The sequence below is a fragment of the Marmota flaviventris genome, chromosome X (genome assembly GCF_047511675.1).
Source record: "Marmota flaviventris isolate mMarFla1 chromosome X, mMarFla1.hap1, whole genome shotgun sequence".
In the NCBI taxonomy this organism is placed as follows: Eukaryota; Metazoa; Chordata; class Mammalia; order Rodentia; family Sciuridae; genus Marmota; species Marmota flaviventris.
The window spans coordinates 24,663,662-24,681,813 of record NC_092518.1 but is presented as its reverse complement, the minus strand read 5'-3'; the positions used below and the strand labels follow the sequence as shown (position 1 = coordinate 24,681,813).

At 36.6% G+C, this 18,152-nt stretch overlaps 1 protein-coding gene across 10 annotated transcripts in view; it reads left to right on the top strand.

The window, feature by feature from the left end:
• The window catches only part of Dmd (dystrophin), a 2,062,171-nt gene that overhangs the window by 2,025,642 nt on the left and 18,377 nt on the right, over positions 1-18,152 (top strand). For all 10 annotated transcript variants that reach the window (XM_071606751.1, XM_071606753.1, XM_071606749.1 and 7 more), the window contains 2 exons: positions 6,515-6,758; positions 7,553-7,676. In XM_071606751.1, the coding sequence (XP_071462852.1) occupies positions 6,515-6,758; positions 7,553-7,676 (368 nt within the window). The remainder of the gene's footprint in view (positions 1-6,514; positions 6,759-7,552; positions 7,677-18,152) is intronic.

The following is an 18,152-nucleotide window of genomic DNA, read 5'->3' as shown; positions in this document are numbered from 1 at the left end:
AAAAATCCACATTGTTACATACTTTAGAAGGTACTTGCATAGATGTTCTTAAATATAAGAAAATAGTTTAATTCATTAGGGCTAAATAGCTCCATATCCCAACCCCTAACAAAAATATGTCTCAACACAGCTCTGTGACCAGAACTGCATGTACTAGAAAACTTTTAAGAAAAGTTATCTGGACTTCAACCCATTGTGCATCATTTCTTCTTGATATTCTTCATGAACTTTTGTAAATACCTTCAAAGACTCAAAGAACTTTGTGTTTTGTTTGGTTATTGGCCAAGATACCTCTTTTGAGCCATTTCTGACTTTAGAACATTTGGCATGACAGCTTGTTCTTCCCCAGGGTCTCAGGAGGGAAAACTAGTCCCTCATAATCAAGTTTGTTATTGATTTTACTAGGTGGGTTTGTGTGTGTGTGTGTGTGTGTGTGTGTGGTGCTGGGGATTAAACCCAGGGCCTCAAGCACTCTATCACCTGAGCTATATCCCCAGCCCCAAGGTGGCTTATGTTTTGTCTCATGTCTGTTAAGGAGAATTGTACCTGTTTGACTCATTTAATCCTCCCCTAGCAAATTGAGGTCTGAATGAATACTAAGGAAACCATAACTACATGTATATGTCTATAAAATCTATAAAATCAATGTGGCCTGGTGGCCTCTGATTAAGATTAGCTCTTTCTTGAAGGCATCTTTCTCTGCTCCAACCATTTATCTAGTATAGATAATATATGGAGTGAACAATGAAAAACATCCAGCTGGGTTTTACTAGAAATGAAGGTTGAGGGGGGTGCAGAGCAGGGAGCAGAACAAGTCCTAGTGAGCAATGAGTGAGCTAAGTTTGTAGACTTTCAGCTCCTGCTTTTGTCATAGGGATTAAAATTCTCCCTACAAGATTACTATTTAAAATCAGGGCCCTACAAAAACATACCTGGAGAGATATATACCCATATACATTTGAACATGAGCAATAACAATTTAGACTACTGTAGGGAACTACAGCTTGTATACAGCCATGGACCTTATGAATAGAGCCTGGGGAAGAGTCAAGAGTGCAATAGGTAGGAGAGCAACATAGCCTTGAGTCCAGGATCTGAACCAATCTGCCTTAGTGTCTAGTGATGGAATTAGCGACATTATCATACATCTCAACATAGAAGCTGCAAACTACCAATACAAGATCTGCTTCTATACAATACACTCCTGAGTAGTGGGTGAGTGCAGTCACCAAACACAATTTGATACAGAGGGTTTATAAAGGATCATAGATACAACACCCCTTTCAAAATGTGTCTCCAAACAAGTATCCAAAGCACTAAAGAAATAAGGTAGCTCCCTACCCCTCAAAAATTCATCAAAAGATGAATTAAGGCTATATGAATATAAAATGATAAAACACTATGAACGAAGATCATTCCAGTGCATTCAGTATGTTCAAGAGACTAAGTTAGGGAGTGCCGTTAACTAAAATAACAAGAAACTTTGCAAATAAAACTAATCATTGACGTTCCTGAACTCTCAAATTCATGCCAAAATTCAGGCAAAGGAGGGAATTAGAAGAAGGATGCTGAGGACCTTACTATCCATAGCACTAAGAGAAACAGATGAGAAATTTAAAAGAGCAATTAAGAGAAATGGAGAATTGACCACAACACTCTAAAGTGAACTTTACTATGTATATTTTAGGGGTTCATTTTGCAGTATATTTGAGGGCTTTCAGAAGAAGAGAATGGAGGAAATGGCAGGCAATATTTGAAGCTATAATAGCTAGGAATCGTCCAGAATTGAAGAAGGATGTGAGTCTTTAAGGAAATGGTCTCCCAAGAGAAATTTCAAACATCTGGGAAGGAAAGAAAGGCCTACATGGAGCAATTGGTATTCTTTACAGCACAGCTTTGAGAAGCCTTAGCTGATTATAATGAGCCTTTTCTGTTTTTCACTGGAAAACACAAAAACAGAAATGTAATGTGTTGTATATACTAAACCATGTTTCCTGAACAAAGACACTTACAAATGACTCCTAAAAGGAGAACCTTGTGGACAACAAGACATGCAGAATCAAGATACCCAGGAAGATCTCTCTAGAAAAGGTAGTCTTATGTCAGTACCTTTGTGAAAAATAGGTAGGAAGACAGTGATTGCTTGTTGTACTGTCTGAAATTCATGTTTAAAAACAGTATTTTCAAAAGAAACATCATGAATGACCCAATCTAGTAGAAAGGAAAAATTTGAATATTATTCTATGGAAAAAATGTCAGAGGTGGGTATGGTGGTGCAGATTTATAATCCCAGAGACTTGGGAGGCTGAAACAGGAAGATCACAAATTCAAGGCCAGCTTGGACAACTTAGCAATACTCTGTCTCAAATTAAAAAGGGTTAGGGATGTAGATCAGTGGTAGAGTGCCCCTGGATTCAGTTCCCAGAACTGGGGAGCAGGGGTGTCAGTTGGAACATTTCAATAAGGATAGTATTCTTTTAGTGAATAATTGCAAAGTGGGGAGGGGATAGAAGGCCATTCCTATGGAATGAGACCCTATGAACATTGGATGCTGCTTCAAGTTCACAGAAACACTTAGCTGATGGCCTGTTAAGGGGTCAGAAAATAGATATAATTAATGCAAACAGCTACATACATTGATTCAGACCCAGAAGGTCAGTGTGCAGAATCTAGTAAGGTAAATTTGTTTTGATAAAGCTCTTTTTATCATTGTTTTGTCAAAACAGATTGCTATGAAAGAAACTGTACAAACAATTATCCTTGAAGATTGATAGCAATAGGATTTCAATGAGCCAGATTGGAGATTCTGTTCCTATAGATGAAAATGATCATACATTGATCATACATTGATTTTCTTTGACTTTAAATAAATTCCTGGAAAGCTTGTAATAGTAGATATAGGGTAGGACTAAAAACAACAACAAACCAATAGTATATTGGATTTTGTGTCTGCTTCCTTGTGGGCATCTAGCAGTTTCAAACTGAGCATTTTGGAAGACATGTCATCCCCTGTAGAATGTTCCTTCCAGATACGGAACAATAGAAAATATTTCCCTAGCCAGTCATGGTGGTGCATATTTGCAATCCCAGTGACTCAAGAGGCTGAGGCAGGAGGATTGCAAGTTCGAGGCCAGCCTCAGCACCTTAGCAAGACCCTAAGTAATATAGTGAGACTCTGTCTCAAAATTAAAAAGTGGTAAAGCACCCTTGGGTTTAATCCCTAGTACCCCCAAATTTCCTCAATATGAAACCAGGTCATGAGATTATCTTATTTTCTCAGACTGGACAATGGGAAAAGTTTTCTTACCACTTATATTTTCTGTCTTTTCTCATAGATAACATATCTCCATGTTTGTAGGTAGGAGTTTCTCTAACCTGATGAAATATCATTTATGAAAAACATGCCATCTTATTTGGTACTTGTCATAACTGGAAAAAAGATTTGAATAGCTCTAATCAGTCACTTTTGATTCTCTGAATCCTAAAGCATTTGGAACCATTGCATATGCTAATATTCTTTATATTTCTTTGGACATCAATTGAGTATGATGAAAAGAAAGTGGATAGCCATAGAAACACTTACATGAAATAAAATGCATGAAAATAACATTATTTGGAGCAAAAAGGTATATTACATAAAAAATAAGCCAAGAACAATCAAGGTCTTCTATGAATCTAATGTCATAGGCATCAAAATAAGTGTCAACAGAACTAAAAGGAGATACTGTAACAAATCCATCATATTCAACAGTCCTCTAAGAAAAATTGATAACAACAAAGAATCAAAAAATCCCAACAGTGTAGACTATTTGAATAACAAATTTAGCATAATTTATGTATTTTGAAATTCTGCCTTTCAGAGAGGAAAATATATGTATTCTTAAGTGCTCAATGGATACATTTTCCAAAGTGACTATGGACTAGATCACAAAAAGAAGTTTTGCTAAATTTCAAAGGATCAGTATCATACAGGTAGTCTCTGATTAAAATGCAAATTAATTAGAAATGTACACTGAAAACATGTTTGGAAATATAAAAACTGCACTCAAATGACAGCAGATTAACTTAAAAGATGGCAATAATGATTACAAAATATAATTAAAAAACTAAAGTAAATATTTCCAAACTTTTGGTCTACCTTTAAACTACTATCAAGAAGCAAATTTGTAATTCTAAATGTATTTATTTTAAAATAGTAAAGATAGCTGGGTGGTAAAGATAGCTGGTGGTTCATGCCTGCAATTCCAGCAGCTCAGGAAGCTGAGACAGGAGGCTCTCGAGTTCAAACCCATCCTCAGTAACTTAGCAAGGCCCTGAGCAACTTATTGAGACATTGTCTTTAAATAAAATATAAAAGGGCTGAGGATGTGGCTCTGTGGTTAAGTGTCCTTGGGTTCAATTCCAGATACAAAAAAAGGGTAAAGATTAAAAAATAAATAAGCATTCAACATGAAAAACAAAAGGAAAAAAGTCCAGTAAAATACAAAAAAAAATGATTAATGGACAAAAAAGAAACCAGAATAAATGAGGAACTCTGCCACATTTCTGGGTGTAAAGACTCGATAATATGAACTCAGTTCTTCCCAGTTTATTCTATAAATTCAGTATGATTCAAGTCCAAAATTTCAACAAGAGTTTTTGTGAAATATGAAAATTAGATACAAAAATCATAGGGAAGATCAAAGATATCAGCATAGCCAAGACAATTTTAATGAAGAACAAAGTGGGGATGGGAGAGGCTAACAGACACCAACTGATTTAAAACATCACAGACCAATAGAATAGCATTGAAAACTCAGAAGCACAACTGTATATTTATGTACACTTGATATATTGCAGAGGCACTGTTAAAATTGGAGGGGGAATCGAGGGGAAATGAATGAGATTTTTGGCTCAATTCTTTATCTATAGGCAGAAAGCAAACTTAGATCACATTTTGATACTAAGCACAAAAATAGATTCTGGGAAAATCAAAGACCTCAATGTGAAAAACAAAATTTAGACTTTAAAATGTAGTTGTAAGGAAGATTTTCTTAAACAAAACTTAAAAAGTAGGAAACATGGAGAAATATGGTGAAACTTAATTATTTTGTACCGTAGGATGCCATGAACAAAATTAATCCACACCAAGAGAAGGGCAGGAGATAATATTTGCTGTGCACGTAACTAATAGAGGATATGCATGTAGAATATATCAAGAACTTTAATAAGAAAAGACAATCCAGTGGGAAAATGGGTAAAGGAAACATGAAAATCTAGTTAACATGAAAGAAATTCATCCTTTAGTAATCAGGGATGTGCAAATTAAAATGTACCCATCAGATTGCCCCCAAACGTGAATGTCTGATGATACCAAGCTTTTGAGGAGAATATAGCCATATGGAAAACCCCATTCACTATTGGAGAGAGAGTAAATTGGTAAAACCACTTAGAAGAACATTTTGGTGATATGTAGCAATGCTGAAGATACTGCTAGGAACCAACTATTCTACATCAAGATGTATTCTGTGTAGAATCTCTTAAACAGGTATCCAAAAAGACAGGTATAAGGAAGTTCATTGCTTCATGATTTGTAATAGTGGAAAATTGGAAACAACCGAATTGCCCACGGACAGGAGAATGTTGTTAGCATATTCAAGCAACAGAATAATACCTTACAGCAATAAAATAACAAACTGTATATCAGCGTGGATAAATCTCCAAAACGGTGTTGAAGGCAAAATCAACTCTTAGAATGGTATGTACATTCTTAAGCATGAAGTTCTTAAATGTAAAATTTAAGAACATGCAAAATAATGATGTTAGAGATTGAATCACATGAAATGAGCGTTTTTGTAGATTAAAAAACAAACAGGTGAATATCAGAATCTTTAAGTTCAACATAATATTTGTGGATGCATCCATGGTAATGATGGACATGGAATTCAGTATGGCATTATCTCCTTGGGAGCAATGGTGAGGAGGCAATGGTATGGTACTAGGGGTACATGGCGGGGGGAGCTTCAGCATTAGTTGTCATATTTAATTTCTTCAAAAAAATTTTTGAAGAAAATATGGCAAATGTTAAATTGATTGAAGCAGGGTGGTGGGCACATGGATATACTCTTTCTGTATTCTTATACATTTCTGTTGAAAATGTTTGATTTTTTTAAATCAAACCAAAGTATAGATATGGGCATAAAAAATTTAATCTCATTATAAAGAAATACTTGCAAAATTATTACAGTTTTTGCTGCTTACTTGTCTGAACATAGCACTCATGAGACTTTTAGTATAACATAAAAAATTGAAAAGCATCGCCCCTTCCACACTAGTCAAAAGCTTCAAATTTTATTTTGTTCTTTCAGCATTGGTAAGATCATCATCTCAAACACCATTCATTAGTGCCTCTCTTTTGCTTGCTCTTGTTTGGTGGTGGTCAGATTCTATCTGCCATGTTCTAAGAAATCTGGTGATGATATTCAGTTTTCTTTCTTTTTTTCCTTCCCTCCTTTTTTTTATATGATGCCAACAGGAATCTGCAAGCAGAATATGATCGTCTAAAGCAACAACATGAACATAAAGGCCTGTCCCCACTGCCGTCTCCTCCAGAAATGATGCCCACCTCTCCACAGAGTCCTCGGGATGCTGAGCTCATTGCTGAGGCCAAGCTACTGCGTCAACACAAAGGCCGCCTGGAAGCCAGGATGCAAATCCTGGAGGATCACAATAAACAGCTGGAGTCACAGTTACACAGGCTGAGGCAGCTGCTGGAGCAAGTGAGACCCATATCTCTCTAATATGAGATATTTGCAAACATTCATTTTTTCCCTCTTAAGCAAAACTAAAAAACAGAACTCAGAGTTCTTGTAAGTATAAGCATCAATTCTTCAGTGCTTAGAATGTGCCCAGCAAAATGCTAGGTGTCAAAGGATATAAAAAGGGGAAAACAAGTGTGCATTTTTATATAAGATGTTTCCTGCCAAAATGTTTTTTATTAGACCAATTTGAAAGGCATCTTTGAAAAAAACAATTCCAAAATTTACCTCTTGAAATGGAACTCTCTTCTTTGACATTATAGTTTCTAATATACCTTTGGACTTTTCTTCTGATCCTTAACACATAAATTTTTAAGCTTCCATTAAAAACCTAACAAGTTACTGCACTATCACAGACTTCGTCCAGACATGGTGCTGGCTTTTGAGAATTTTAAATTCTCTGTTGTATTTCTTAATACTTCCCCTAAATATGAATTTTCCATTACATTATTAAGATCTTGTGTGGTCTCAGCATTCTCACATAGCTTTCCAAATATTTTGGTCTTTTAGTCTAATGATAAATATCTTGCTCTACTGAACCCCTATTTTTTTCCTCATTTTTATGAGGGGGCAGAGTTCAGATACAAAGATAAAATCCACAGATTATATCAACAGTAAAATATCCCAAATTCAATAACCTTTGGGAGATTTCTAAGTAGAATGGGTCAAAATTCCTGGTCCTGAGTTCTGTAACATTTTATTTTATATATTCATTTATTATTAAAAATAATTCTGTTTTCTTTTGGATGCCTTAGCCCCAGGCAGAGGCCAAGGTGAATGGTACCACAGTATCTTCTCCTTCGACCTCTCTACAGAGGTCAGATAGCAGTCAGCCTATGCTGCTCCGAGTGGTTGGCAGTCAAACTTCAGAATCTATGGGTAAGTATCTTAACTACTCCTAGATTTTGTTATCTCTTAAGATCTGGGAGTGGTGAAATGTTTGCAAATAATTCAAATCATTAGCTAGATTATCTAACATTTCTGGATGGGGAATTTTCACAAGTGCCTTAAGGAATGTGATAATCCTAGTCTTCAAAGAACTAGCCTTCAATTATTCAGGACAAGCAGGGGAGCATTACAGTTTATTCATTTTGGAGACCAGGGAATGCTTTATGACCAGTTGATATTTTTAAAGGGTTCTAAAAAATGGATTAGTGTGTCAATCAGCATTTTACCACCATGACAAAAATACCCAACAAGAATAACTTAGAGAAGGAAAAACTTAATTTGGGGCTTATGCTTTCAGAGGTATCAGTTCATGGTTGGCCAGTTCTACTTATCTGAGCCTGAGGCAAACCAGAACATCATGGCAGAATAAAACTTCACAGTTTATAGCAGCTGGGAAGCAGAGAGAGAGAGGTGCTAAGGACAAAATATAAACCAAGCTGGGCACGATGGTGCACATCTGTAATCCCAGCTACTCGGGAGGCTGAGGCAGGAGGATCGGGAGTTCGAAGCCAGCCTCAGTAATTTATCAAGGCGCTAAGCAACTCAGTGAGACCTTGTATCTAATAAAATTAGGGCTAGGGATGTGGCTCAGTGGTGAATGCCCCTGAGTTCAATCTCTGGTACCCAAAAAGAAAAAGAAAAAAAAAAAAAAATATATATATATATATATCTCACAAAGGCATGCCACCAATTACCTATTTTCTCCAGGCATGAATTACCTCCCTATAGTTACCTACCAGTACAGTAGTCCTTTAAAATTGTTAATCCATCAAGTGGATTAATTTGCTGATTAGGTTATAGCTCTCATAATTTATAATCATTTCACCTCTGAATACTCCTGCATTGTCTCATATATGAGCTTTCAGGGGATACCTCACATCCAGACCATAACAAGTACTAATCAAGCATACCCTGAGATAAGAATAGTGTAAGGGAGAGTGTGGAGATTAGGCCCAAAGGTGAGGAAATAGCCAGTAATCCAATTAAGTAGGAAAATAAGGTCCAATCAGGGAGAACAAGGAAATAAGGCTTTAGGAGAAGGCTGTAAGCTCATTATAGTGAAATGGACATTGAACTGAGGTGTTCAACTGATTTTGGTGTCAGGGAGCCACTAAAAATAACTTACCAAACTAAAAAAGATTTAAGAAAAAAATTCTTAAAAGTTGTGTGCTGGCCCCTGTATTTGACCCAAAGTAAAACTTTTACCAATGAAAAGACCAATTAGGAGGCAGTTGCTAAGACCAAGGAATGTGAATTGTGAGTGACTGCATTTGAGCGATGTGTCTACATATGAAATTGTTCCATGAAAATAGAATGCCCAGGGCTGGGCAAATGACTGTAAAATGTAGGGAAGGAAATAAAGGGAGAGGATGTGGGTGGCAGAAGATAGTAAAACCTGATTTTGGACATAATATTTTTGAGGAGCTATCAGGTATTCTGTGTCATGTCCAGAAAGAAGTTTAAAGTACAGGTCTATCCCAGATGTAAGAGGGCAGACTGGGGAGATTTGAGAGTGAGCTTCATTAAACTGATTGCTAAAGGGTATGGGATGAGAAATAGATAGCAAATGTATTCAGATACAATACCTTGGGGAAGACCTCTATTTGGGTGATAGGAAGCTGAAGGACTGGGGTATAGGAATATGTTCAAGGAAGGTATGATAGAAAGCTCAATGGAGGGCTAGGGTTGTGGCTCAGTGCTAGAGCATTTGCCTAGCATGTATGAGGCACTGGGTTTGAGTCTCAGCACCATATATAGATAAATAAATAAAATAAAGGTCCATCAACAACTAATATCTATCTATATCTATCTATCTATCTATCTATCTATATATATATATATATATATATGTATTTTTTTAAAAAAAGATCAATGGAAATGAGGATAACTCACAACTCACAGGGTCACTGGAAATGCACTGGCCACTTTGGAAAATATTTTCAGCCAAGAGAAGGGAAGTTGGAACTTCTGTTCTTTCAATGAAATTAAAAGATAAGTTATTCTTAAAAATTAGGAAAGATAGTAGATATCCTATGTGCATATATGATTGTATTACCAATGTAATTCTACGTCATGTACAACCAAAAGAATCAGAAGTCATATTCCATATATGTATAATATGTCAAAATACATTTGACTAACATGTATAACTATTAAAAACAAATTTTTAAAAAATGAATGAGAACTAAGGAAAATGACTACACTTTGGGGGCATTACCAGGTAGGTAAAAATGAGATGAGTTTGTGGAGGAAATGGTCAGTGTGATCTGGTGTCATTCTTCAGCAAGGTTCTCTGCCTAGGACTGATTCCTAAGAAATCTGGAATTGATGAGGCATAAACAATAAATGAAGGTCAAAATGAGCAAGGCACGTTACAGTGGTAATAAATGGCTGTGACCGGGGTTGTTAGCCAGATGCTCATTGGTTTTTCCTGCTGTGCTAGGTTAGACAGTAGTATTTTATGAACACCACGAATATTTGACTGATTGTCTTCATTTCTCCTTCTCTCTTAAGGTCAAGTGAGCATGAGTCAGTGCCACGTTCTAGCTTCCTTTTCCCTGGGTCCTAAACTAGTTATATTTGACTCCAAATAATACTTCACAGAGCCAGGCATAATGGTGTTCCTCTGTATTCCCAACTATTGGGAAGACTGGAGTGGGAGGATTAATTAATTGAGCCCAGCATCTCAAAAAACATCCCCTCCCCACCTCCCACAAATAAGTATTACCTCACAGAAGAGACCTGTGACTCCTTGATTCCTCCTCACACCTAAAGCTCTTTCACCTATGGTATGATGGTGTGTTCAGACTTGAGATCTTCCAAAGGAGAATCTTTCCTTCTAAAGAGAAGGAAAATGCCTAAATTGATAGGACAGAAAGGAAAAGTCAAAGATATGCATGAAATTTATGGTGAAACATTGGGAGACCTTGGTCAAGAAAATTTGAAATTAGACATCATGGAAGTAAAATGATTTCAAGCGATTTCTACTTTTTAGGATGTAGCTTCCCAGTAAGCTGCTGAAGGTTTGTGAAGAGCATTGAGGGTTTAAGGGTGTGGTTTATAAGGCCAGAGTTGTGGGGCTCATCAGCAGGGTGGTGAGACCCTTATGGTGATGATGGGAAAGATGTCAAGGAGAGTGGATGAGAGTGCTAAGCGGTGAGCATTTCTGAAGGAGGAGAGTGGGTGATTGAAGTGGGTGATGTTCAAGAATCTGGAGCCGTAAGGAGATACACGTTCTCCTCTGGAGAAGTCAAAATGTTATAAGATAGCCACATTTCAGTTGTTTGGAGAAGGAAGGGAATATATTTGAGGTTGTTTTCCTGACTTTACTACACCTCAGTGATTTAGGGCAGTCTCTGTGTCGGATTCTCTTTCTCCACATGAGATCTGAATACAGCTAATGGACTGTTGGGACTATAAATGATAGCACAGTGCATGAAAAAATATTGCATGCCTTTGAAAAGTCTATAAATTCTGAAAACAATTGAGCTTTAGTGCCTCTGTTGTTATTTCCTACTTCAGGATTTTCCTTTTTTTTAAGTAAAGCATGTGAAATTAAGTCGCATATTTTAGCAGTGAGATTCAGAGCCCTGGGTGCTTAGAAGCATTAATTATTTAGGTTGTCAACACTGATGAAAAGGCAGCATTCCTGTTAAAGCACCCAAATGAAAGTACACATCAGGCCGTGTTCCTTATGATTTGTGGAAATAAGATTGTGGCAGAATTGAATACAGGGACAGAAGTGCTATATTCCAGTGGCTATGTTAAGCTAAGAGATAACTTGCCAATGATAAGATGGATTGGCTATGTTGTTAAAGTTTGTTCTTTGAAAGAAAAGACTGAATTCAAAGGTGCTTTTTCTTTTTCTTTTTTCTGAACTGCATAGGCAAGTTTGTTTTAGAAAGGGAAAAGGATTATCATTTTGAAAGAGGCTTGCAGGTGTTTAAATAAATGCAGTGTGTGTCCTCATGATTTGAAGGTTTGAGATGTGATAAGACTGGGATCTGCTGAGCCATATTCTAGATAGAAAATGGCATTCTTTATATATACAACCCCAATCATTTTCTTTTAACTGAAATATGGAAGAAGTCATACCAGGTGATCTGTCTAAAGAGTTGGAGCAGTCAGCCCTCCCTACCCAGTAGGTTCTGCATACACGGATTTAATCAACCATAGTTAGAAAGTGTGGGGGTTGGAATTCACCTGTACTGAACATGTACAAACTTTTTCCTGTCATTGTTCCCTAAACATACAACATAATAACTGTTTACATAGCACTTACATTGTCTTAGATATTATAAGTGATCTGAAGTTGATTTAGATTATACAAAAGGAGGTATGTAGGTTACATGCAAATACTATGCCATTTTATATATAAAAGATGTGAGCATCATGGATTTGTTGGTAACTGCAAGGATTCTGGAATGAATCCTCCAAAATTATGAGGGACAAGGGACAACTGTACTTCCTCAAACCATGAAATGCTTATCACCAATAAATCTCTGTGTACCCTATGTGTTCTATATAGCTTTTACTGGGACAGTATGTTAATGAAGTGCACACTCTATTGGAAGAAACAAAGAAATAGAAATTAACAAAGTAGGTTAGCCAACTTTCCATTGCTATGACCAGAATACCTTACAAGAAAAAATTTTAGAGAAGGAAAAGTTTAGTTGGATGCATGGTTTCAGAGGTTCAGTCCATAGTTGACCAACCCCAAGGCAGAAACATGACTGTGGAAGGGCATGGCGGGGGAAAGCTGCCCAGCTCATGGCAGCCAGGAAATTGGGACAAGTTATGTCCCCAAGGACACACCTCCAGTGATCTACTTCCTTCAGCCACACCTCACCAGCTTATAGTTACCATCCAGTAGTCTGTTCAAATCATTAATCCATGAAATGGTTTACTCTGCTGATGAGGTCACAGCTCTCAAAAATCCAATCTTTTCACCTCTGAACATTGTCACATTGCCTAACACATGAGTTTTGAGGAGACATTCCTAGATCCAAACCATACACAAGGCTTGTTTTAACTTTCCTGAGTTCTGCACCCCAGAGTCTATGACTTCTAACAAGTCCTTATCTCTAGTGACTTCTCACCCACTACAAGATTATTCTTTTTAAATATTTTGCATTTTATTTTTTGTCTATTTGAAAATGTGTCATTATTCCCTAGCATTTTTTGGGAGGTACCAGGGATTGAACCCAGGGACACTTAACCACGGAGCTACATCCTCAGCCTTTTCTTTTTTATTTAGAATGGGGCCTTGCTAAGTTGCTGTGGCTGTCTTTGAACTTGCCATCCTCCTGCCTCAGCTTCCGGAGCTGCTAGGATTATAGGCATGATTAAATATTTGATGCAGAATTACTGTGTAAACATTGTCTAATCCTCAGTGCATCACATCAAGGCTTTCCTCAATATTCTCTCTCTGTCCCCCTCACTCTTCTTCCTGGGCTCTCTTTTCATTCCTTGATAACCCTACATCCAAATTTCTAGCCCGGTCCTCTCTCCTGAGCATCTTCTGGATAAAAATATTACCCAATCTGAAATTGTAATTGGAACTTCTTTTCTGACAGGCACAGTGGTGCACACCTATAATCCCATCCCCTCAGGAGGTTGAAGCAGGAGGATCACAAGTTCGAGGCCATCCTCAACAACGTTGAGGCCCTCATTAGGCCCTAAGCAACATAGTGAGACTGTCTCAATAAAAAATAAATAAAAAGGGATGGACATATGACTCAGTGGTTAAATGCCCCCAGGTTCAATCCTTGGTACCCTCCCCCAAAATTTCCAACTTTCCAAACTATAAAAAGATTGTTATTTTTCTATACTTTCTTCCTGTACCTGCCTTCCTTAGCCATGTTTCACCATCAATCCAATTGCCAAGGTCAGTCTGTTATGTTTCTTATCAAAAGAACAAAATCCTTCAATTCATCTGTCCAAATTTAGCCCTCATTGTGAACTACCTGAACAGATGATATAAATACTTTCCTGATCGGTTCCTTTGACTTCTGCATCTTCACATTTCCAAGCCTTCCAGATGATTCTAGTTACTTCCCTACTAGTCAGATTATATTATATTATTTTCTTCCTTTAGCATTTTATGGCTTCTATATACTTTCAAAATGAAGTCCAAACTCTTTAACATTATCTTTAGCATTGAGCACAATTTTTTCTTTTTCTTTTTTCAGGGGGGATTCTGGGGATTGATTAAACCCAGAGGCACTTTATCACTAAGCCACAATCCCAACCCCTTTTTTTTTTTTTATTTAGAGACAAAGTCTCACTGTGTTTCTTAGGGCTTTACTAAGTTGCAGAGGCTGGTCTTGAACTTGCAATCCTCCTGCCTCAGCCTCCTGAGTCATGTGCCTGAGTCATTGGCCTATAGGCATGTGCCAACACACCTGGCTGCACATGCTTTCTTAACCTGAATTATACCATTTTTTTTCTTTTCATGAAGTGGATCTTCCTTTAGAACTTAATCATGTACTGTATGGGTTTGTTTTGTTTTAGTCGTAGATAGACACAATACCTTTATTTTTTTTTATTTTTATGTGGTTCTAAGGATTGAACCCAGTGCTTCGCACATGGGTCTGAGCCATGACCCCAGCCCACACTGTATGGTTTTATTATGTATTATATCTTATCATTTACCCTGTGTTAATAACAGTTATTAGTATTTATTTCTTCCCCCTAACTATGTAGAATGTAAGCCCCTTAAGGACAGGACGTAAGAATTGCTTATTTTTTTTTCCTAACTGAGCATCTTTTATGCAACAAACCTCCAGTAAAGTGCTTGCTGAATTAATGTTTTAGAAATCAAGCAAAATACATTCTTGTGTACATCTGGAACAATCTGTATATTTAAGAAGTTTAGCTACTAATTTCCATATTTCTTACCACAGATTAAAACTGACCAATTATTGTCAGCATAATCACAGTATACCATAATTTTATTTAAAATATTATGCACAGTATTTATGTGTAAAATTGAAAGCATCTATTCTAAATGATGACATAAAATAGTTAACTGAAGGCAAATATAGAGTATTGGATAAATCATTGTAATTTTTCTTGTGGAAAAAGTAAAGAAAGGCAAGAAGACATTAGTAAATAACACATCAAGTTGGAAATTGGTTAAAATCCAAAGAAAAATCATAGTGGGCATATTTGCTCACACACAGCCTCTTTATAAAAGAAAGTAATTTTCTTATTCGCAGTTCCTTTTTAAAAAGAGAATAATCTGCTTAGATGTGAGCAAAATCTTTTCTGCATAGACTACATAGGTTCTGCCTAAAATTGTTTTGTAAGCAAGTGGAACCATGATCAGCTTTGGAATTGAGGAAAAGTGAATGAGTCATATAAAATACCATTTCTTCAAGAAAAGTCTGAAACCACAGTGTGTTTCAGAAGACTTAAAAAATATCTTGCCATGGGGCTGGCTGAGGTAGTGGCTCAGTGGTAGAGCGCTTGCCCGGCACATGTGAGGCACTGGGTTCAATCCTCAGCACCACATGATAATAAATAAATAAAATAAAGGTATTGTGTGCAAATACAATTTAAAATTTAAAAAAGAATACTTTTAAAGCATATCTTGCCATGGTCAGCCATTCTGTTTCTATTTTCTTAGATTAAATTGAGTCATCCCACTGTTTTTTTTTTTTTTTCTTAACTTCATTGGTGATGAAAGGAAATGAACACATTATGGTGTATCAAGGTAATATTTGAATTTGACTCTATCTTTCTTTATTTTGAAACATTCATTTTTGAAATGTTTCTGTCATTTCTCTGACTAACTTCAGACAAGCCAAGATTATATTGCTAGGAATCAAAAAAAATTTTTACATGTGTTTGTGGGAATCAATTTGGAGTTGAATCAAGTTGAAGTGTTAATGTAAAGGAACTGCTATTAACTAAAATCCCTCAACCACTAGCAGTATGCTATTTGAGCAGGCAATGAATCAGTAAAGTATGGATAAGGACTGACCAGATTCCTAGTGGGCACATTAGTGATTCAGTATGTATTTTCTTATTGAATAAATGAAAAGGTTTTTTCTTTCTTTTTTTTGGTGGGGTGAGTGAGGGCTTGTTGTCACAGGTATGGTTATTAGGATCAGAAACATTTTGGGATTGCCTGTCATTTTGCATAGCATATAATCAAACAACCCACAGATATTGGTATCTTATTAGTTTGATGTCTTCAAACAGTATATCAACTGTCATATTTTTATTTTTCATTGACATACAGTATTTGTACTTATTTCGGGGGTACAGCATTTTAAGTCAATACAATATACAATGTGTAATGATCGAATCAGAGTAATTAGCATTTCTGTCTCCTCAAATCTTGGCATTTTTATATGTTTGGGAACCTTCTGTTGGCTTTTGCCATGTTTATAAGTAACTACAAAATTCTTTCTTTTTTTGGTACCAGCAATTGAACCCACGGGTGCTTAACCACTGAGCCACATCCTCAAACCTTTTTTGTATTTTTATTTTTCAGACAAGATCTCCCTAAATTGCTAAGGCTTACTTTGCCCTCGTGATCCTCCTGCCCCTCCTCTCGAGCTGCTGGGATTATAGGCTAGGATTACAGGAGTGCACTGCCATGCCCTGCAACAAAATTCTTAAATTGCATTTTCTCATTCACATCTCTGTTAGTTGGGGCTGGGGATATAGCTCAGTTGGTAGAGTGCTTGCTTTGCATGCACAAGGCCCTGGGTTCAATCCCCAGCACCACAAAAAAAGAAATATCTCTGTTAGTTGACTGAAATTTTCTAAGAGCACAGCTGCACTTGACCCTAGGTCATGGGTTGGATTTAGGACTGTCCCATACATGAGCAAATCCAAATTCTTGGGCCAGGAAAGTCTGCTCCTCCCCAACTTTCTCATTCTTGTCTGCACTGTCTTTCTTCTTGCTGTGTTTTGAGCAAGTCAATCACACTCTCCTCTTGGGACCTTTGCATTTGCTATTTAATCTGTCTGTTACAGTTTCCCTTTATATTCCTACATGGCTCACACCCTCAAGTCCTTAAAGGTTTTGCTCAAGTGCAATTTATCAATGAGAGTTTCCAAGGCTTCCCTTTCTTAAGACTTGTCCTCATTGTCCTTTGCTAACCCTCTCCTCAAGAATGTTTATCACCTGAGCTGGGGTTGTGGCTCAGTGGCAGAGCACTTGCCTAGCATGTGTGAGGCACTGGGTTTGATTCTCAGTACCACATATAAATAATTTTTTTTAAAATGTCCATCAACAACTAAAAAATAATTTAAAAAAAAGAATATTTACCACCACCCAACATACATAAACAATTTACTCGTTTATTTGTTCAGCATGAATACCTCTATAAGAATGTGAGATTCATTGAGACAAGGCTTTTTGGTTGTTTTTTTTATAACTCATGCATCTAGAACTGTGCCTGGAATATAGTCAGTTTTGGTCAATTTTTTAATGAAAATCTTATTGTTAATTTTTATGGGTTTTATGTAAAACATTTTAAAAAACTGACCCAGTATATTAGAGTACAATGATATTACTTTGAATTCAAGTTCCACTTAAAAGTTTTAACTTCTCCTATATAATCTAATACTGAAAATATTAGCCATTAAGCATTTTTCAGTTGATTCACCTCTACTCATCCATGCAGGAGATGTATCTGATTTCAATTAAAAAGATAAAGTCATCTTGAGAAATCTGGAAAATATTGAGAAAAGAAGAAAACAAGATGATACTTCACTTGTTTATGTGATATTTAGGATGTATTAGATACTCAAAAATGTTTGAATGGGGGTTAGGGGTGTAGTTGAGTGGTAGAATGTGTGTTTGGCATGCACAAAGCCTCTGGGTTCAATCTTCAGCACTAAAAAAAGTTTAATTATCACTGCCATGAAAGTTTTCCATTAAAACAAGCTAATTTTACATTTGTACTTGGGCACTCCTATTTGAGACTCACAGATGATAGTTTATCTGTAAAGTTGAACTTGGCTGACATCATTCAACTTATACTTTATAATTTGATCCTTGAAATAATTCAGGAACAGGAATGCCAATCACATCATTGAACTGAACCTGAATCTTAACACACTACTATTGAGTTCCTCGAGCTCCAGTATGATGTAATTAAACTGTCAGAAATATTAACATCGATGTTCATGAGTGTCTCTGTAGGTTCTGATTTATTCTATAAGACATACTGTCACAGAGGTGGACTTGCCACCATTAAAAATCCCTCATATTTCCCAATTCAGCAAAAATCTGCATCACTAATGGAACAAAGAGATATAATCAGCCCTGCAGTTGTCAGGATCCTGTTCCTCATGGTAGTATTTCATTCATTCCATCTTCACCAGATAATGGGCATTTAAGACTACAAGAAAAGAGAAATGAAAAATACCTTCTGTCATTTCTTT